Source organism: Rhizoctonia solani, chromosome 1 (assembly GCF_016906535.1).
Source record: "Rhizoctonia solani chromosome 1, complete sequence".
Lineage (NCBI taxonomy): Eukaryota > Fungi > Basidiomycota > Agaricomycetes > Cantharellales > Ceratobasidiaceae > Rhizoctonia > Rhizoctonia solani.
The window spans coordinates 297,136-319,348 of record NC_057370.1 but is presented as its reverse complement, the minus strand read 5'-3'; the positions used below and the strand labels follow the sequence as shown (position 1 = coordinate 319,348).

Below are 22,213 nucleotides of genomic sequence, written 5' to 3'. Positions count from 1 at the left end.
CATTGCAAGGTAAGTAAAATCTATTCTTATGCATATACACTTTAATAAAATTGCTCCTAGAACTGGGATTCTTACAAAGGGAATTACAAAAACCCCAATATTGGGTGCTGCATTGCCCTTGCATTTTTCTGTAGCCCTGGGTTGGCTGGGGTGATGTGTCCTGATTATTTTCAGGAAATGCCAATCACTATTGTTGCTTTTGCTCTTGCAATTGTTAGTCATCCGGCTTTCAATTTGGTGATACAGACCTGCTTATTTTTTTTGCCTTGAAGTGGCTTTACTGCATAAAAGAATGGGAGAACAGCTGGCACCAGAATGGCAACCTAGGGATGGCCACAATGCAGGGGAAATACAAAGCCCAGCTGGCTGGGCTAAAAGAGCTACACAAGGTTGCTCCTAGGTGTTTGAGGCAACTTCAAATGGAGTGGCAGGACTACATTGTGTGAGTATTTTGATTTGTGTATAATAGTAGAGGTTGGCTTAATCAACTTCCAATAGAGAATATTTGGGAGCTCTCTTTGTCCCAGAGGGCAACTCCAATGCTGGCTTGTGCTCTACTAGGATTTGTCTGGACACTCCCAAACCTGAAGATTGCAACACCATCTCAACAGACAAGATGGAGACCCATTTATTCAAAAATGCTTGACAGGCCAGTGATCAAGAACAAATGGATCTGATAGGCACTCAGGAAATGGTTGATGGCAACATTGATATTGACATAAACAACAACCCTCATTCCTCTTGTTGTCTGTCCCCCATCTGGGAGTACAACAAGCACAGCATCTTGACTGGTTACTTGAAGGGAAAAGGTTACACTGAGTAATTACTACTCCTTTTTTCTCAGTTAAATTTGTATATTTCATCTTACTCTCAATCTCTACCCTTGCGCCAAAAGTGTGTGTTGATTCCTTTAAAGCACCCCCTGTCATAACCCATATCTGGAAAGGTTATTACCATATATATCCACTGTCAAAGATATGTATAGTATATGTGATGCACAGTTATATATGAATAATATATATTGCTGGGGGATGTTGCACTCCCCCACCCCCCTAGCTGCAGGCCAATGTTAAGGGAGCCCACAGGCAAGGTCTGAATATTATATCATTATAGAAGAGATTATGTCATCCCCACACCACCTCAAATCCATAGTAGTTTAGTATAGTATTTGATAAAGGACTGGAGGGGGGGAGGTCATGTGACCCTGGTGGACTGCCAGTCTCTAAGTCATGAGCCCTTGGAGTAATGACAGCTCTGACTGCATATATGTGAGTATATGCGGCCTTTTAAAGACTGTGGAGTATCCTATTAGTAGGTGGCTTGGTCAAGAGACATGCCAGCAAAGGCATGGGTCATGACACCCCCATAAATTGAAATGACCATGGTCAACTTATAATTGTTTGGTGTTATACACGCTAGAGACATTAATGAATATATCAAACTACTTACATTACTTGGGGAAAGTATTATCTAAACTAATATCTGTTAAAATATCTTGTAAATACTAGATTCTTCTAGTATGTTCCATGCGCAGTAATCAAGTCAGTAAGTACAAGTCATTCAATGCGCAGCTATATGCGCAGCACTTTACCATATGACTTGGTAGGTTTCTTGGGATATATAAAGGCCTGCACACAAGCCCTCTATCCTCACCTCTCTCTCTACTTCTCTTTTACTGTCTTTACTTTTGTATACAATTTAGTTTAGTTTAGTAATACATTTATATATACATCTATATACATTCAATTTCAACAGGTTATGAGCCCCAATTGTATGCTCAATAACCAACTGTAGATAGATAGATATATAACACACTTACTTGAGTACATTAAACATGGCTGAAGCTGTAGCAAGCACTTCAGCCCCCAGTGCAGCTAGCAGAATGCACCGGATTGCACCCCTTTGGGGAACTGAGAACTATAATATGTGGCGCATACAGATGGAAGATATATTATCAGATCTTGATCTATATGGCTATGTAAACAGGACAATTATTGCACCTAGCAAGACTATGCTGAAAACCAAAAGAAATTGGAAAGATGACAAGGGCAAACCATTGCCCAACTATGAATATACAGCAACTAACAACAAGTAGACAAAATGGGTTAAAGCCAACCAAAAAGCGTTATCAAACATAAGATTAAGAGTCAACGGAAGTGTACTAAACCTAATACAGGGATGCACAATGTCCACCAACGCTTGAAACGCCCTTGCAACAACTTACCAAGTCAAGGGAACGGTTGGACTTATTGACCTACAAAGAAAGTTCTTCAGTCACCAAATGACTGATGGCAAAGACATCAAGGAACACATCCAACGCATGCACGGATGGTTCCAGCAAATAAATGATATTAGTCCCAGCTCATGCACCAAAGCCAACTGGATCACAACATTGATAGCAAGCTTACCTGATTCATGGGATTTGTTCTCCCAATCAGTAAGTTTCCAATTTGATTTACAAGATAACAGTGCATTATCAAACCAAGTGAATGACATTAGATCTTGCATAACAGCTGAAGCACATAGAAAGAATGCCCAAAACCCAGAAGGGAAAGCATTCTTTAGTACAAACAAAGCAAGCTTCAATAAACCTATATGTACCGGCAGTAAGGGACCAGATAAGTCCAAGTCTAAATGCAATAACTGCAGTAAGATAGGACACTGGGCAGCCAAATGTAGGGGCCCAGGTGGAGGTGCATACAAACCTGGTCAGAACAATGGCAAAGGAACAAATAGAAAATTCAACGCACCAAACAAAGCCTGAAACAGCAATGCAAGGACACATATAGCTGTTGAGGACAATAACAGCCATGCCAACTACGCATTCTTGACCCTTGAGAATTTGAATATATATGGAAGTAAGCCAATGAACACCTGGATTGCTGATAGTGGAACAACAACTCACATAGCAAACAATAGAAGCCTATTCAGTGAGTATAATCAATTGACAGGATATGTTACAGGTGTGACTGGTAAGGAACCCATATTAGGCCAAGGTACAGTGGAGCTATTATGCTTAGCCAACCCAGACAAAGATGAATATAGAAGTATCAAACTTACTAATGTAGCATATGTGCCAAGCTCCCCGGCAAACCTTATCAGCTTATTGCTAGTAACTGATAAAGGCTATTGGATATCAATGGATTGGGACCAATTAGTCATATATGGCGCAAACAATGATCCAATCACTTACAGATCAAAACTGAGTGATCACAAACACAGAAATTTATGGAAAATCAGTGGAACAGCAGTTAGTAAGGAAACAGCAAGAATGAAGAAAACAATCAATGAGTTGGCACTGATGAAACAAACTGGTTGAACTTGGTTTGAATGGCACAAAAATGCTAGGACATATTAGTCTGCAAGCTCTCCAACGCCTGAAAAGCACCAAAGCAATCAAAGGGATGGAAATAAACAAAGACAAAGAAGGACTCAACTTCAAATGCAAAGTATGCATACAAGCAAAGGCGCATACACAACCATATCCAAATGAATTGGCAACAAAAATATCCAATATTGGTGAGTTAATAGTTACCAATGTATGGGGACCTGCGCGTACACTCTCAATCAGCCAATACAGATACTATGTATCATTCACAGATGTAGCTACAAGATTCACTTGCTTGGGATTCCTTGGGCACAAAGACAAAATGCTGAATGAATATAAGGCATTCAAAGCAATGTTAAATACACAAAAGGAAAAGAAAATAAAGAAAGTCTGTTCTGATAATGGAGGCAAGTTTGTGAACAAAGAATGGATTGAGTATGTGGCGCAGAAAGGGACAATATTAGAAACAATGGCCCTGCATTCATCTCAGCAAAACAGTATAGCTGAGAGATTAAACTGGACACTCACTGATAAGGCGCAAGCAATGATGCTTGAGTCAAATGCACCAAAATTCCTATGGAACAAGGCAATTGCATATGCCTGTTACCTTAAGAATCAAGTTCCAACACAAGTGCATGGAATGTTTTGGATGACTCCATTCAAGTCATTTTGGGGCAAGAAGCTGAATGTTAGTACATTAAGACCGTGGGGAAGTAAATGCTACATACTAGATCAAACTGGAGATCAATCTAAGTTAGACGCAAAAGCATTCCAAGCAATATTTGTTGGAATATTGGAAGTACAAGGCAAAAGCTGGAGATACTACAAATCAGGACTGAACAGGATATTACACTTGAGGAACATTACCTTTCCAAGAGTAAACATGGTTAGTGAAGAACCCAGAATCAACCAGGATTGGGGAGATACAGTTGCTCCACCCACTGAGGGGGAGATGACTTGTGCCAACAGCGCTGCAGAACAACCAAAAGAACCCGCCAGAACAGGGGGAGTGCATACAGCCAGCAAGGAAGAAAAGAGTGACTTGAACAGATCTGTAGATATAAAAAGTGAGCCTAAGATTGGACAAAAAGCATCCAACAAACCAACTAAACTCACTCACAATAACGTACTTAAACCTTATACTACTTGTTCTCACTCTGCTATGCGCATTAACCCTAGTGCAACTACAAATGCACTACAACAACTCAATGCACTTATGTCCAGAACCAACAACGCAGGAGTCCAAACCTGCAGTTGGAATCCTAATGTTGCTCCCATCAAACTTGACAATGTGCAAGGAGGGATTACCCTCAAGATCTGGCACCCTCCCATGTCTGGTCAGTCAGGTTCTCAGCCAAAGAACAAAACTGCTAACCTTTTAATAGAGTTCTCCAATGTCCCTATCACGCCCAGCAACCCCAATAGCTCCAACAACACTGTACCTAGCACATACAACCTCTTCAACAGTCCCCCCACTGTACTACCCACCAATACCGGCACCCCGGACCTTACCTACTCAATGGTCACCCCAACAACACCCAAACCAACCATTGACAAACTTTGCAAACAATTTGAACAGCTATACCTAAATGAACCATTGATCCCCAAACAGCCAAACCCCACCTTGGCGTTGTCTGGAGATATGGAACCAACATGGACATTCATCAACAATGAACTGCCAACGCCAACAACCAACAGTCCTACCATTGCAGAGGCGCTATCCAGGCCAAATGCAGAGGAATGGTGGAAGGCAATGGCCAAGGAGGTCAGCACCCTTGAACAAATGGGAACGTACAAACTAACAGACTTGCCACCCAAACACAAGGCAATGGGGAACAAATGGGTCCTTGTACTCAAGCACAACAAGAACAGCACACCCATCCAACACAAGGCAAGACTTGTAGCCCAAGGATTTAGTCAGCAACCTGGCATTGATTTTGACAAGACATTTGCACCTGTTGTACGTCTTGATTCAATCTGTACGCTTGTATCAATTGCTAACCAGTATGATTGGGATATACAACAGCTTGATGTAAACTTGGCTTACCTACACACCAAAGTCAACAAAGATCTATACATGCAGCAAATCCCTTATTTTAGCAACAGTACAAACAAAGTATTAAAATTAAAACAATCAATTTACGGACTGAAACAAGCAGGACAGATGTGGAACAAACTATACAACACAAAGCTGAAAGCAATTGGATACACACCATGCTTTACCAACACATGTGTATACCAGCAAATCAACAACATTAACAGTGAGCTGTGTGTGTCAATCATAGCTACACATGTTGACAATTCAATTGTCATATCATTGCCAAACCACTCTGATATTACAATATCCAAACTATTGCGCGCATTCAACATGCGCAATCTTGGACCAATACATCACTTCCTTGGAATAGCATCCCAACGCAATCATAAGAATGGCATCATCACACTCAACCAAGCAGCATATATTAACTCACTAGTTGATTATGCAGGCCTTGCAGAAGCTTACCCTGCCAACACTCCTTTTAGCCCAACCGTACAACTCACTTGATACAAAGGAATCAAACCAAAGTTCAATTATGGTACATACATTGGTAAGCTACTGTATGCTGCCCTATGCACACAACCAGACATAGCTTACGCTGTTGCACACCTTGCACAATTTACTTTGTGCTTTAGTCTGGTGCACATGACAGCAATTAAGCGCCTAGTACGTTACCTAAAGGGCACACCAGCTCTTGGGATAACATATTGCCAATCAAACAAAGACTTTGGCAAATTAGGCTATTCCAACGCTGATTGGGGGAGCAACTTACTAGATTGTAAGTCTGTTTCTGGTCATGTGTTTATGCTTGGAGGAGCTGCTATATCTTGGTCAGCTAAGAAGCAAGCCACTGTTGCCTTATCAACAATGGAAGTGGAGTATATGGCGTTATCTCATGCATGTACTCAAGCTAGTGGCTCTGTCAATTTTTTGAGGAATTACAATATGTTGCTGACACACCAACATTAATTGTTTCAGACAACCTTGCTGTGCTTGCTCTATCCAAAGAATTGCAATTCCATGGACAATTGAAACACATTGACATCCAACGCCACTTCATGCAAGATCTCATAGAGAAACGCAAGGTAGCTACACTGTATGTACCAACTAAAGAAAGCTTAGCCAATGCTTTTACTAAAGGATTACCCGCACCACAGTTTAGTTATCTAATGCAAGAAATCATGGGCAAGCCAATAAGCAATGGATAATGAATTAATTGAAGATTTTAATTACACAAATAACTGAACTAATGAAACTGGGATCTGCAACAAATGTAATTGAATGAGATTGAATTAATTGAATGTGTCAACACTTACTTGATTAAGGGGGAGTGTTGAAATATCTTGTAAATACTAGATTCTTCTAGTATGTTCCATGCGCAGTAATCAAGTCAGTAAGTACAAGTCATTCAATGCGCAGCTATATGCGCAGCACTTTACCATATGACTTGGTAGGTTTCTTGGGATATATAAAGGCCTGCACACAAGCCCTCTATCCTCACCCCTCTCTCTACTTCTCTTTTACTGTCTTTACTTTTGTATACAATTTAGTTTAGTTCAGTACTACATTTATATATACATCTATATACATTTGATTTCAACAATATCCCACCTTGGTGAGTTCACAATACTAATCTTATCTCCAATATTTGTCTTCCCAATACCACTGCAAACCTTCTATTTGATTTATTTGTTTTTGCTACAGGGAGTAAGTATACAAGCCCTTAAATGGCATATGTTGATGTATTCTATTTCTGTTTCAGCATGGCAACCTTTCTGTTTTCCATCAACCATGTTTTTCAAGCCTCCTGCACACACCAGTGAGGCAACTACTACCAATGTAGTTCAGGAGTTTGGTCAAAGTGTGATAACATTGCCTCCTCCCTGGTCTAACCTCCCTGACAAATGGTATCTACTATGCAACAGACATTGGTTCCTGTTAAGAGTTGTGTAAGTACAGGAGTAAGAAAGAATTACTATATACAAAATGTATATGGGAATAACTAAGAACTAGTATTAAGAATCAGAATATATGCACAGAATATATGCACAATATAGGCTAGGTTATCAGGAATAACAACTCCTAACAAATAGTCTAGCAACTATGAAGTGCAGGTGGTTGGTTATGTATAGTACCTTAGACTAATGTTACTTAAGCCTAAGTGACTAAGGGTATGTATACTTAAGGTCTCTAGGATAGTACCTTAAGTAAGAGGGTTACCTGACTAATGTACAGGATTTATAGGATTTGCCTAATAAGTATAGGACTTATATATGCTTAAGTAAGACTTAAGACTTATGGGGTTTACCTAAAATATATCTAGGATTTATGAGATATTGTAGATAAAGCTATCTACAATATAGGGGGTATGGTGGATTGAAACACTATCACTCAAGCACAACAATCCTTACAGTATCGTCGCACTATACTCAATGTTGAACTCAACAACTGTGACAGTCAAGGGGCACAGGGTTGCAGTAAGTACACTAATAGGTTACCCTGTGTCTGTTGGGACTGGCCTATGGTCTTAGTGCGCCAAATAACCTCCTATGCTATTTACAGTGAGTCAATCACTAAAGTAAATGCGCAGATAAGCTGTTAAAGGCTTGTGTGTATATGTCAATATATGAGAGTAAAAGTAGGATGCATTAGAAGCGTCTTCACAGGGTCCTTTTATACCCTGAGAAGGCGCACAAACAAGTATATACATGATTGATACCAAGAGGGGGTACAGGAGGTACATGTGGCAACTGAAACACTTGAGGGAGCCAATACCTTGGTACATAGTAAACAAACAACAGATCCTAATATTTGCCCCAAGGCAATGTTTGCCCCAAGGCAGTATTTACCTGTGTGGGTCCTTAGATGTCCCAAGGCTAAGTGTTTCATCCTTGGAGTAAACAGTCCCAAAGGTAGGATACCTCTGCATTGGGTACTTACAGTAAATGGGGCATAACTCTACCAAATGTTGTCCGTTTTGGGAGTTTGACCCAGCGTTCTGGAGCGCGCAAACATGCGCACCTAAGCGCAAGCGATTCGGCAGTGTGGGATGCCCGGGTGATGGAGAAAAGGCGCATTTAGTGCGTCGGCGCTTAAGGGCTGATTAAGCGCCGGAGCACTTGCCTATGCGACAGGGGGGACCCTGAATATTTCTGTGTGTAGCCACAAGATAAAATCTTGAATATTAAATACTACAAACAAGAGAAATATCACTTGTTACTGTTTATCTACTCAGCTGAATTTATATATTTAAATGAGTGAGAAAACAGCATATATGCAAAAGACATTGCATATTAAGGGTATTCCTGAGGTTTGTAGGTTTTGTAAAGGTCACAATTGGATAGAGGGACCTTGAAAACCTTAGTTCGCATCTTTATCTCACTTATTTACTGTAAGATTACTAGTGTAATTAATAAAATAAGTACAGATTAAGGAAGAAATGTCATATCCATAACATATCCCCCCCAATCTGGACTTATCCTATCAAGAGATGGCTTCCTGATCAAAGGTTTGATGCTAATTGATTATACTCCTTGAAATAGGGATTAAATTCCTTTACTTCATTTGCTAAGTCTTAAAGTCGGAGCCATGGGCGCTTAAGGCTTAGTCACCCGCTCTGAGTCTGCAGCTGGTGCAAGGTATTTACTTGTTGTAATTATTACAGGGTCAAATCCGAGGCTTTTGACTTAGTTAAAAGTGCTATCGATATCTATCGGATCGTGGCTATCGATCGGTACTAAGTGTGGTGGGACGTTCACACGGATAAGGGTTGAATTCTTAGCGACGATTATTTAGACGAGTCAAAAACAATCGGATTCGCGAGTAGAGTATTAATGGTCGCAGAATACAGGAAAGAGGTGCTAAAAGCACGGATTGGAAGTTACAAGGCTGAAGGAGACACTGACTACTAGTTAGAGGCTACAGGACGAGTTTGAATGACATGGTTAGCGTTGATTTCGATTCCTCCGCCAATGTCGAAGTCCATATCCCCTTCGGTCCTTAAGTCGCGGGCGCGAACCTCGTGCCAATGGTCTTCCCATGAAAACGGAGGCGTGTGCTGCTGCGGTACGGAGGGCCACTCAGGAGGTCCCAGGTTGGCGACGGGCTGAGGTTCTCCTGGCCATTCCCAAACAGATTCGACGAAGTCGGCGCTGAAGGACGGGGGTGCGGGATTGGCGTCCTGTACAACGGCCACTTGCGCAAGTTGCTTGGTAAGAGCGTTGACGTCGAGCTTGTAGTTGCTGCTGTTGGGAGGTGCAGGGTACTCGCCTGCATTGCTTGCGGCGTGCAGGGGCTCAAACTCCGGCGCAGTGAATGAATCGCTGTATTGCTGTCCCAGCCAGTGGATTCCGTGGGACTCAGGGATGACAGGAGGCTCGAGTCCCCAAGCGGCGTAGTTGAAGATTTGTTCCGCAAATTCTTCCAACGCAGGCGGCAAAGAAACTTCAGTGGGCGGCGTAAGCGGGCCCAAGGACTTGTCGTCGGCGTTGTAGCCATTGATAGGGAATCCTGTGACACATATCCTTGTATATTTAGTGCACATTATTAATTCTATGCCAATTCTGCTTACCCGCGTCTGATAAATTGTCTTCAGAGCAATCAATGACAGGGTGCCCATGTAGACGACACCAGAAGCGGTGTGCTGATACACAAGCAGGGGAACCACAAATATACCCAACATGGGCCAGGTTGCTGTAATGGTTCTGCTTGGTAGCATTAATAATGATGGAAAGCGCGTTGAGACAGATGACATAGAAATTGTTGTGGTGGACTTGGCGCTGTAATTCATGGAAGGTGTCAAAGGGGAAGTGGTAGAGATTGCGAGTGAAGCAAATAGGACGAGGGATGTATGGGAAGTTGATCTCTTCTAGCTTAGAGGCATAATCATAATTGCCCCAAGGATCATGGCGATTCCATCCTGTGGGTTGAACAGCATCCCCAAAGACTTGGAGAGCATGGTAGTAGGCCCCATGGAGAGCATGGGCAAGGTCCACACCTAGGAACCACTGGGGAGGGTGATCATCAGCCATGAGGAACACCTCAACATCTGGCATAGCATGAATGCGCCGCTCCAGAGGGTCAGGATGATTCTCTGAGTAGGGTGAAGGGTGATCATTGTGACGGTTAGCATAAATGTAGTATAAGTCGCAAACATGATTAGCCTCAATAATACCTGTCTCAGGGGAGAGAGGCACATCATTGCAATAGGTGGTGAAGATGGGGAAGCAGTAGAAGCTTTGAGCAAAAGACATATTGATAGAGTACTGAGTAGACGTATTCAGTGTGAGTGGGATGGCAATGGAGAGAGTTGAGTGATAGCATTTATACAAAATTCATCCTCCATAAGATAGGTTTGACTTAGTGCTTCAAACGTTGAGTACGTTGTTATTTCCTATCTTGGAGGATATGACCGGTTTAGTTACACCTGTGGTACATGGAAGAAGCCATGTGGAGCTTAGAACTCCTTCTTCTTCCTGTGATTGGGATGGATAGTGGAGCCAGAGGTTTGCTTCCATTCTTTGATTACTTCTGGAGCATTCCTTAATTCTTTCTCTGTCCTCCATCTATCATGTTCTGAGCTGTACCCAAGCCAACGGATTTTGTACTGCCTAATTCTCTTGTTGCCTTTCTTTATTGTCCTTTCTTCTACTATCCTTTCCACCTCATATTCAGGCATCTGTTGGAAGTCTTCTCTAGGTATATTCTGAGTGGGTTGGCTTCCAAACTCTGGGGGTGATGCCTTGTAAGATTCCAAGTGTGCTATGTTAATGATTGGGTGTATGCAATAGCTAGCAGGTAATCTTATCCTATATGCTACTGGTGATATGCTTTCCATGACTTCAAATGGTCCTTCATAACGCATATTTAGCTTATTCCCTTTCCCTGACTGATGTTTGAGTAAGTTTAAGGAATGGGGATTGATTAAGACTAAATCTCCTGGCTCAAAGGTAACATGTGTCTTGTCAGAATTATAGTATTTCTGTTGATAATTCTGAGCTACTTTGAGAGCGTCCTTAGCTAATGATTGTGCTAATTCCATGGATTCTTTGAATTCTTCAGCTGTTTGACTCTCTTGGGCTGGTCTTGGAATGTTCTCAGAAGTGAGAGCCAGTAAGTCAGCTGATGTTAGAGGCTGGAATCCGCGGAGTAGAAAGGCTGGTGTCTGTTGTGTGGATGTGTGCACACTTGTGTTGTATGAGTGCGCAAATCCTGATAGAAGCTTACTCCAATTGTCCTTAGCTGGGTTAGTGAATACTCTAATTGCTACTTCTGTAGTTTGATTAAGTATTTCTGTTTGTCCATTGCTCTGAGGATGATGTGCAGTGGTGAGTGCTCGCCGAATTCCTAACATACTAACTAAGTGACCCCAAAAGGCTCCTGTCCATCTAGCATCTCTATCAGTGATTACTTGCCGAGGTAAACCATAGTGACACCATATGTGATCATGGAACAGTTGCGCTGTTTGTACTTCATCTATCTGAGTAGTACATGGGATGAAATGTCCATACTTAGTTAGTTTGTCCACAATAACTAGGATAGCGTTGTAGTTGTTACTTGGTGGAAGATCCATGATGAAGTCCATTGATACTACTTCAAAGGGTTGCTGTGGAATAGGTAAAGGTTGAAGGAATCCTCTGGGTCCATGCCGTCGATGTCCTGCTTTCTGACAGATATCACAAGTGTGTACATACTTCAGAATGCTTCTAGCCATTTTAGGCCAATAGTAAACAGAAGCAATTCGATGATATGTCTTAGCATAACCGGCATGTGCTCCTTGATTGAGGTTATCATGATTTTCCTTCAAAATATCTACTTGTAGATCCCTAGGTACACATAGCCAATACTTTTCCTGGGAATCTATAAAGTAGATCAATCCATTATCTCCTATCTGGTATTGATGGAAGGGTGGATTGAGTGGATTGTGGTGCAACTTGAACTCTTCCATCACTTGCTTGAAATGGGAGTCCTTCTTGTATGCTTCTATGAACCTTGTGATTTCTTCTGAGTTTATTGATATTTCCACAGAGTATGAGGTAGTTGTTTGATAAGATATAGCTTCTGCCGGTGTGGGTATCCACTTCTTGATGGGCTTCTGGCTATTTCCAATTTTGTAACTCTGGGTGAATGCGCTTGCAACTCTAAGAAGTTTCTCTTCAAAACGTTCATTTATCTCCTTGTAGAGGTTTCTTAATGGGTCTTCCTCCATGTTGAGCTTGAGTGGAGTTGATTGATCTGCCAGAGGGCTGGTATGATATGGGGTTCTCCTCCTAAGTCTTGAGATAGGATCTGCATTGTCATGTACTCTTCCTGCGCGGTGCACAATCTGCATTCCTGGGTAGGCTGAGAATACTAGGCCCCATGTCATGAGTCTTCTGTTGACATTATTGTAAGTCTTGCTCCAAGTGAGAGCGGCGTGATCTGTGATAGCAACAAATTCAGCTCCTTCCAAGTATACCTGAAATTTCACAAGTGCTTCCTTGAGGGCTAATGCTTTGCGCTCTGTTGGGGAGTAGTTTCTTTCTGCTTCTTTTAGAATCCTTGACCAATAAGCAATGACTCGCTCCACTTGTACAGTTGTTTCTTCAAAGTCTTGCTTATCCCATGTATCCCCCCCAGTCACGTCGTCTCTCTGCTTGGAAGCAGGAATTGTCATTCTGGGAACTGGGTTTCCTTTGTCATATTCCCCCCTTAAGTACTTGTATGCCTTTGTCCCCTTTAGGTCTTTTATCTTGATGGATTGGACTTGCTGTAATATTCCTCCAAGGCCATAGTCGCATGCATCTGTATATAATCTGTATGGTTTTCCAATAATAGGATAAGCCATTACTGGGGCAGATGCAAGGGCCTCTTTAGCAAGTTCAAACGCCTGTTGTTCCTTTTCCTCCCAAGACCAAGCTGTTCCTTTCTTGAGAAGCTTGAACAAAGGCGCTACAATCCATGAGTAGAAGGGAATATAGCTAGAGAAATAAGTCATCATCCCTAGGAAAGTTTGTAAGGTAGGAACATTTTTAGGGGGTTCCAACTCTAAGATAGCGTCAACTTTTTCCTTATGGGTTGATAGACCTAATCTTGATACCTTCTGTCCTAGCAATAGTAGTGATTGGTATCCAATGTGACATTTCTTTGGAGATAGGGTGATTTCAGCTTCTTCAATAGCTCCTAAGACTTGATCTAAGTGATTGCAATGGTCTTCAAACTCAACACTATAGATCACTATGTCATCAATATATACTAGGGCAAATTGCCATAGAAATCTGGAAAGTATCCTATTCATGACACGCTGGAACTCTGCTGGTCCATTTCTATATCCAAAGAGTAGTTTGGTAGGTTGCCAATGGCCGTTGTGACATCTGAAAGCAAGTTTCTCTCTGTCTTCCTCCTTAATGGTTAGCTGAGTGAAACCAGCTAGCGCATCTAAGGTAGTAAGCCATTGAGATCCTTCCAAGGCATGCAAGATGTCAGTTTGTTTTGGTAAGGGATACTCATCTGGTATAGCTACTTCATTGAGACGTCTGTAATCCACACATAGTCTGGGTTTACTGTTGCGATAGACTACTATAACAGGAAATCCCCAAGCACTCTTGGATGGCTCAATGACTCCAAGTTTAAGCCATTCCTCAATCTGCTTGTCAATGACTTCTCTTTTAGCTGGAGAAGCATGGTAAGGGGTTAGAGATATTTCTTTAGTTCCTGGCCTTAGTCTAATTTCCAGTTGAGTGATATGAGTACCAAGTCTACCATCTAATCCAAAGGCTAACTCATGCTTGCGCAAGACTTTTTCTAGTTTAGCCCTTTGATTAGGAGTGAGATGTTCTGAGAAATTAACTTCTTGAAGGAATCTATCTGAAGGGACAGGTTCTGGGTCAGGTACTTCAGCAGTCTTGGGTCCTCCTTCCGGCAACTTCATTAATTCCTCTTCTTGTGCAGTAGGCTTTTCTTCAGCTTTCCTCTGCACCATGGCTTGTACTAAGGTAGCATACTTGATAATGCTGTCTTTTTCTTCCTTAGTAATGTCCTTTTCCTTTGCAAGGTATTCGTTGGGATCATGCATATATCCAAGAATCTCTCCTCCTTGCAATCTTAAAGGATGTTCTGATAGGTTAGAAACCTGAATCTTAGGATTGTTCCTATCTATCAGGCAGTCTGTTATTGCAAACAGATGTTCTTCTTGTCGATGGGAATTGAAAGATCTGTCCATAAATCCAGAGGCTTGACCTTCCTTCCATATTGTCTTGACTTTGATGAGCTTGATGGTATGCGCTGGGATGGTAACTGTCTCATAGACTTTTACTTTGACAGTATTGGGAGGTAATTTCCTATGTTGGAGTCGCTTCTTGTAGGCTTTCTTAGAGATCTTGATTTTCTCAGAATTCTTGATGAATCCTTGCGCAACTTCAACCATAAAGGTATTACCTTGTTGGTCAATTCTTGGGCTGGAATCTGATTCTTCCACAGGAATAGAACGTCCTGTATCCCCAAAAACTATCCTTGTTCCTTCTCCATTCCTAACTAATGACAGTTGATACTGAGATGCAAAGTCTGTTCCTAAGATAAAAGGTGTGTTCATGTTAGGAACTATGTAGGCTTCTACAATCATTTTAACTAATCCTTGTTCAGTATCAAAGATGATAGGAAGGGAAATATACTGTGATAAGCTGCTATTCCCAGTAACTTGAATTAACTTGAGTTTTTGTCCAATACGCACTCTAGGTGATGGGTCTAGAGTTTTAAGTATTGACTCATTAATGAGAGTGATCTCTGATCCTGAGTCAAAGGTGATGCGCTTCTTAGGTCCATTATTTGTCTGAAGCCAACCTTTGATAATGGTGGCTTTAGATCCAAAGAAAGCAGTTCCTGGTGGTCTTGACATTGATCGCTTGAGAGTGATTTCTTCTCCATTCTTGGCAGTAGCTGTATGACTACTAGCCATTTTCAGTTTCTTATTAAGGCTCTTCCTAGTGGGGAGCTTGGGTTGTACATATCCAGAAGATACAGATGAATCAGATTCCTTACTGCCCTGGTCAGCAGAGTTAGTACCCTGGCTGACAGTGGTCCCCTCCAGACCATGCTGTTCCTCCTGGAATCCAGAGCTGGGCTTAGCGCTGGAGGTAGAGACAGCTAATGACTGAAGGGGCTTATGAAAATCCTGCTCTTCCTCAGAAACAGACTCTTCTCCTTCAGTGTCATATTCTGTTTCATCAAGGTAGGCTTCATCACAGAGATCTTCATAAGCTTCCTGGGCTTCCCATTCATCATCATCTGCTTGTGCCATATGTGATCGCACAAATCTGGAGTTCTTCTTGGCATGCTTACAGTCTCTATCCCAGTGCATCATACTTCCACAGTGTCTACAAGGTCTAGCTTTCTTGTCTTTAGGAGTTTTACCTTTAGATACTGTAGAGTCATCCTTAGGGTATTTTGGTGGAGGATTATTTTGATGCCATCCTACTGGTTTAGATCCTGCTAAGTGTGAACGTGCACTTGGCCTAGAGTGCCTGTTTCCTTCTAGTCTCTTGAGAGTAGATTGCATCTGGTGTAGTTGACGCTGTATGTCAGAGTTATGAGAAGAATCTTTTCCCAAAAGGTCCTCCTCATGCCATGCAATCTTGTCAAGGAAGTCTTCCCAAGTGACTATTCTTGAGGTGTCTATATGCGTGGTCCAGGACTTAGGAGCACCATTCATGATTTCAAAGATTAATTCAGAGTCAGTCCAGTCACTGACAATAGTGAGAGCTTCCATCTTCCTGATGACATAGTCTTCTGGGGTCTCTTCTGAATGATCTTTATCCCTGAACCTGATGCGCATGGCTTCATTCTTGCTTCTGTTCAGGAAGGTCCTATTCATGAAGTGGATAGTGATAGCTTGCCTAAGTGCTGGCCAATCTTCAGTTATAATTTGCCTATAGTCCTTATCTAATGCATTGAACCATCTAAGAGCTCTTCCTGTAAACCTGAGAGGAATCTGCTGTCCAAGCTGAATTCTAGTGTAGCTACTATACTCAGCTATGTTGTTGATGGATGTCATCCAGCGCAACAGCTTCTTAGTGTCTCCATCCCACTCTGGGATTATGTCAGGTTTCAGCTTAGTATCAAAGTGTACAGGAGCTGGATTGAAAGGTCTAGCTCTAGCTGCATTTGCTTGAGCGTATGGTTCATTTCCTGGATCTTCTGGGTCGTTGGGAGGTCCTCCTCCATTTCTTCTAGGTGGGTTGTTCCTTCTTCTACCAGAGTTATCAAAATCTCCCTCCTTGCTATCATATGGTGGGTCATTTCCTCCTCCTCCTTCAGCTATGGGAGCTAGTCTATCTCTAAGTTGATCCCTAGGAGGTGGATCATTAAACAGCTCACTAAACCTTCTAGAGGAGACCATACGTCCTACAATATGAGGAGGTAACCTAGTCCTGTCAATGGGTGGTGCTGGAGGTACTTGAAGTTGTGGGACAGGTGCTAGTAGAGGGGCTAAGAAGTTTCCTCTCCTACTCATATTAGCTTCTTCTCTAGTAACTGGTGCTGGCTGCTCCTGTAAGTAAGGTAAATTGGTATGGATACTTAGAGGAGTTCTTCTTGATTCAGGAGAGGAGGTAGGTCTCCTGTGAGCACTTTCAGCTAGTCTAGAGGAGCGCTCTTCTGGGATTGTAGATACTCTGGTAAAGGATTCAGCTGGTATAGCTGGTCTTCCTGAGGATCGCCGATTTGCTCCCAAGGAAGATCTGCGATTCATAAAGTCAGCATGTGGAGGTGGATCTCTAAGAGGAATACTTGGGCCTGCAAGGCTAACTCTTCTAGCAGCGTTGCTTGAAGGTGGATTATAAGGTATATTCCTAACATTATCCTCTTCTACTTGGCTCCTAATCCTGGGAGTAGACTGCGCTACTGGAATTTGCATGGTATGAGTAGCAGCACTTGAGACAGAAGTAATAGAATCAGCAGGAGTAGCTGGGGCTATTAGTTCTGGGGCTACTTGGTCTCTTCCAGTTGATGATTCAGAAGAACTTAAGCCATCTATACTTCCATCTGAAAGATTGTTGATGTAGTCTTCAAGGGCTTGTATATTGAAAGGAGGTATAGCTGAAGGTTGGGCAATAGGAACACTTGCATTACCTCTGGGTGATGATGGTAAGGTTTCTTCTGAACTAGTGGAAGGGACTATAGTGGGTCTAGGAGTAGGTGGTCTAGGTCCTAGAGATCTAGCAGCTTCTCTCCTAAGTCTCTCAGTCCTTTCTAAGGTAGGTGGGACTTGTAATGTTACATGGGGTGACTCTTCTGGTATTCTTCCTAAGGGTATAGATCTAGAGGAAGAAGTAGCAATAGAGCTAGGAGGTGATGGTAAAGGTTCTGAGGGAATAAGTGTGGTTCCATTATCAGGTCCTAAATACCTAGGTTGCATAGTAACAGTAAGAGAGGCTTTGGATGAATGAAGACTACTAGGAGGTTGTCCTGGAGGAGTGCTACTGGAGGTGTGCAGGGTTACAGTTGGAGGAGAAACTTGAGGATCTGGAAGTAAAGGACTAGCAATAGTAACTTGACTAGTGGGTTTGATAAGACTCCTTAGTAAGTTTTCTTGAGCCGCCTCCTGTGGAGTGACAGAAGAGGCTCTAGAACTTTTGGGCACTAAAAGGGTCATATCTTGCTTGAGTTGTAGGGTCCTATCCCTAAGGTGTTCTTGTCCAGGTTCTACCTCACTGAGATGTCCTGCAGAGATGACTGGGGAAGGTGGTCCAGTCTGAAGTTGTCTACCAAGGATCTCATATAGCTTCTGAATGAAACGCTCCATCTGATCCCTATAAGTGACAGCAACTACCTCAAAGGAATGAGAGGTGAATAAACAGTCATGTTCTGGCCATTCAGGAATGGGCAATAGCTCCTCCATGTCATAGACGCTATGAACAGTTCTCTTGATTAGTTTATTCAGGTCTATGTGTAACTTACCATATTCAGGCCAATGGTTGATTTCTTGAGCAGGAACTAACTTGGTAGTAATGCAACATGTAGGTCTAAAGGTTACTACAGTATCTAGTAGTTTGAAGTAGTGAGAAGCCCATTGCTCACAAGAAGGTGAGGGGTAGCGATTCTCATGGGCTGGAGGTATCTCCACATGATAGAATACTCTTCCTAGCTGCCTGTAGACTTTCCTAAAACTATTGGCTTGAGGGTTCTTCCTGCACCAAGAGGTCATTTGGGTACAGTCAGGCTGATAGTTGAATTCTCCTGGAGATTCTTCATTTAAAGGGTATAAGGTAGTGGAAGGAGAATAGGGTAGGTACTTCTGGATTGCTGGGTCATTAGTAAAAGACCTATCATTAGGATCCAGTAAGGCAGCTTGAGTTTCCCTATGCTTAGATATGTGGGCTTCAGAAATCTTTCCTTTAGATCTCTTAAGCTCATGAGAGTTCATAGGCTCAGAGGGCTGAGGTTTACTAGAGGAAGGTTCCAACATCTCTATATCAGGGAGTCCAAATACAGGTATCATCCTCTGGAAGTTAGCTGAGCTAGCTTTATGACCAAAAGGTGAAGGTTTCCTTATAGAAGAACTTGGCTTAGCTAGCTTGTTTGCTTCCTGACTAGCTTCATATTCCAAAGGAGACAATCTTGGAGAGTGTCTGGATGATGACTTATGAGAGTGGGGTGATATTCTTCTTGAGCTACTAGGTCCTGTTTGAGGGTCTTCCAAGGCTGGCATGGAAGCATGTGGCTTGATGGGTGATTCATAGGGTTGGATAGGTTGGGGAATCACTAGCTCCTCAGGAGAGGATTGCTCAATAGAGTACCTAGTAGGTCCAAAAGGGTTGTTGGGACTATCTGTAGGTATGCTGTCTCTAGGAAGCACAGAGCTTCTAGGGGTACTATGTCTAGGCATACCTTCTCTTGAAAGTCTTGTGTCCCAAGGGGTCCTATTAGAGGATGCAGGTCTACTTGATCTTCTAGACATAAAAGAAGGTTAGTAGAGTATCACAATTAGAATGTATATACAAAGTATGAAAGCTTGTACAAAAGATTACAGGTAAGAATTAAAGATAACCAACACTAAGCCCTGCGGTGGTCACCAATGTTAAGAGTTGTGTAAGTACAGGAGTAAGAAAGAATTACTATATACAAAATGTATATGGGAATAACTAAGAACTAGTATTAAGAATCAGAATATATGCACAGAATATATGCACAATATAGGCTAGGTTATCAGGAATAACAACTCCTAACAAATAGTCTAGCAACTATGAAGTGCAGGTGGTTGGTTATGTATAGTACCTTAGACTAATGTTACTTAAGCCTAAGTGACTAAGGGTATGTATACTTAAGGTCTCTAGGATAGTACCTTAAGTAAGAGGGTTACCTGACTAATGTACAGGATTTATAGGATTTGCCTAATAAGTATAGGACTTATATATGCTTAAGTAAGACTTAAGACTTATGGGGTTTACCTAAAATATATCTAGGATTTATGAGATATTGTAGATAAAGCTATCTACAATATAGGGGGTATGGTGGATTGAAACACTATCACTCAAGCACAACAATCCTTACAGTATTGTTGCACTATACTCAATGTTGAACTCAACAACTGTGACAGTCAAGGGGCACAGGGTCGCAGTAAGTACACTAATAGGTTACCCTGTGTCTGTTGGGACTGGCCTATGGTCTTAGTGCACCGAATAACCTCCTATGCTATTTACAGTGAGTCAATCACTAAAGTAAATGCGCAGATAAGCTGTTAAAGGCTTGTGTGTATATGTCAATATATAAGAGTGGATAAATGGATGCATTAGAAGCGTCTTCACAGGGTCCTTTTATACCCTGAGAAGGCGCACAAACAAGTATATACATGATTGATACCAAGAGGGGGTACAGGAGGTACATGTGGCAACTGAAACACTTGAGGGAGCCGATACCTTGGTACATAGTAAACAAACAACAGACCCTAATATTTGCCCCAAGGCAATGTTTGCCCCAAGGCAGTATTTACCTGTGTGGGTCCTTAGATGTCCCAAGGCTAAGTGTTTCATCCTTGGAGTAAACAGTCCCAAAGGTAGGATACCTCTGCATTGGGTACTTACAGTAAATGGGGCATAACTCTACCAAATGTTGTCCGTTTTGGGAGTTTGACCCAGCGTTCTGGAGCGCGCAAACATGCGCACCTAAGCGCAAGCGATTCGGCAGTGTGGGATGCCCGGGTGATGGAGAAAAGGCGCATTTAGTGCGTCGGCGCTTAAGGGCTGATTAAGCGCCGGAGCACTTGCCTATGCGACAGGGGGGACCCTGAATATTTCTGTGTGTAGCCACAAGATAAATCTTGAATATTAAATACTACAAACAAGAGAAATATCACTTGTTACTGTTTATCTACTCAGCTGAATTTTATATATTTAAATGAGTGAGAAAACAGCATATATGCGAAAGACATTGCATATTAAGGGTATTCCTGAGGTTTGTAGGTTTTGTAAAGGTCACTATTGGATAGAGGGACCTTGAAAACCTTAGTTCGCATCTTTATCTCACTTTTTACTGTAAGATTACTAGTGTAATTAATAAAATAAGTACAGATTAAGGAAGAAATGTCATATCCATAACAGTTCCCCTGCAATAGCAAAGGCAACATCAATCCTTCTAGCCACTTCAACAAAACATATATATGAAGTTGGTCTGATTTGCATCCAACAAAAGGGGCTGTTTGAGGGTGTTCTTACTGTCCCAATTCAGAACTGCTCTTATTTACAAGAACACATCTTTAATTTTATCACCAGGCCCCTCTTGACCACAAACCATCCTGTCATGACCCATGCCTTTGCTGGCATGTCTCCTGACCAAGCCACCTACTAATAGGATACTCCAAAGTCTTTAAAAGGCCGCATATACTCACATATATACAGTCAGAACTGTCATTACTCTAAACGCTCATGACTTAGAGACTGACAGTCCACCAGGGTCACATGACCTCCCCCCATCCAGTCCTTTATCAAATACTATACTAAACTACTATGGATTTGAGGTGGGGGGGGATGACATAATCTCTTCTATAGTGATACAAGATTCAGACCTTGCCTGCAGGCTCCCTTAACATTGGCCTGCGGCTAGGGGGGCAGGGAGTGCAATGTCCCCCAGCAACATATATTATTCATATATCACTGTGCATCACATATACTATACATATCTTTGACAGTGGATATATATGGTAATACCCTTTCCAGATATGGGTTATGACACACCCACTGGCTCCTTGGGAAACACTCACTGTCATGACCCATTCCATTCTGTCCATGAGTCCTGACCTTGTCAAGCCTCCAACACACTCATGTTGCACACCAACATGACCGCAAGCACGCATATACTTGCACATATGCACTCAGAACCTCCAGGTTCCCATATATAAGAGACTTATGGTTGACATGGCTGGACTTAGTGATATTCTCTAAGTCCAGGTCACATGACCTCCCCCCCTCCAGTCCTTTATCAAATACTATACTAAACTACTACGGATTTGAGGTGGGGGGGGATGACATAATCTCTTCTATAATAATATATTATTCAGACCTTGCCCGCGGGCTCCCTTAACATTGGCCCGCGGCTAGGGGGGCAGGGGGAGTGCAACGTCCCCCAGCAACTTATTATTAATATATCACTGTGCATCATATATACTATATATATCTTTGACAGTGGATATATATGGTAATAACCCCTCCAGATATGGGTTATGACACTCACCTATGGCATTTGTAGAGGTAAAAACAGAGTTTGTGTCATAAACAAAGGAAAATAGAACTAGCTGGAATTGAACCAGCTTGACCACTAAGCCATAGAGCCCTATTATTCCTCTGCTGACAACCCATGATTACACCTGCTACCCCCCAGAT

At 42.1% G+C, this 22,213-nt stretch overlaps 4 protein-coding genes across 4 annotated transcripts; 2 read left to right on the top strand and 2 right to left on the bottom strand.

The window, feature by feature from the left end:
- Positions 1–329: 329 nt before the first annotated feature.
- Positions 330–646, top strand: RhiXN_03597 (LON domain serine protease; the record flags this gene model as incomplete). The annotated part of the gene is made up of 2 exons (XM_043323414.1): positions 330–442; positions 499–646. The coding sequence occupies 2 exons, from the start codon at positions 330–332 to the stop codon at positions 644–646; spliced, it is 261 nt and encodes an 86-aa protein (XP_043175833.1).
- A 3,565-nt stretch (positions 647–4,211) lies between these two features.
- On the top strand, positions 4,212–5,873 carry RhiXN_03596 (Retrovirus-related Pol polyprotein from transposon TNT 1-94; the record flags this gene model as incomplete). Its single annotated transcript, XM_043323413.1, has 2 exons — positions 4,212–4,665; positions 4,714–5,873. The coding sequence occupies 2 exons, from the start codon at positions 4,212–4,214 to the stop codon at positions 5,871–5,873; spliced, it is 1,614 nt and encodes a 537-aa protein (XP_043175832.1).
- A 3,400-nt stretch (positions 5,874–9,273) lies between these two features.
- On the bottom strand, positions 9,274–10,618 carry RhiXN_03595 (uncharacterized protein; the record flags this gene model as incomplete). The annotated part of the gene is made up of 2 exons (XM_043323412.1): positions 9,274–9,875; positions 9,937–10,618. 2 exons carry the CDS (start codon positions 10,616–10,618, stop codon positions 9,274–9,276), a joined length of 1,284 nt encoding a protein of 427 aa, XP_043175831.1.
- Positions 10,619–10,821: 203 nt separating this feature from the next.
- RhiXN_03594 (Retrovirus-related Pol polyprotein from transposon) lies at positions 10,822–19,224 on the bottom strand (the record flags this gene model as incomplete). Its single annotated transcript, XM_043323411.1, has 1 exon — positions 10,822–19,224. One exon carries the CDS (start codon positions 19,222–19,224, stop codon positions 10,822–10,824), a length of 8,403 nt encoding a protein of 2,800 aa, XP_043175830.1.
- Positions 19,225–22,213: the final 2,989 nt, after the last annotated feature.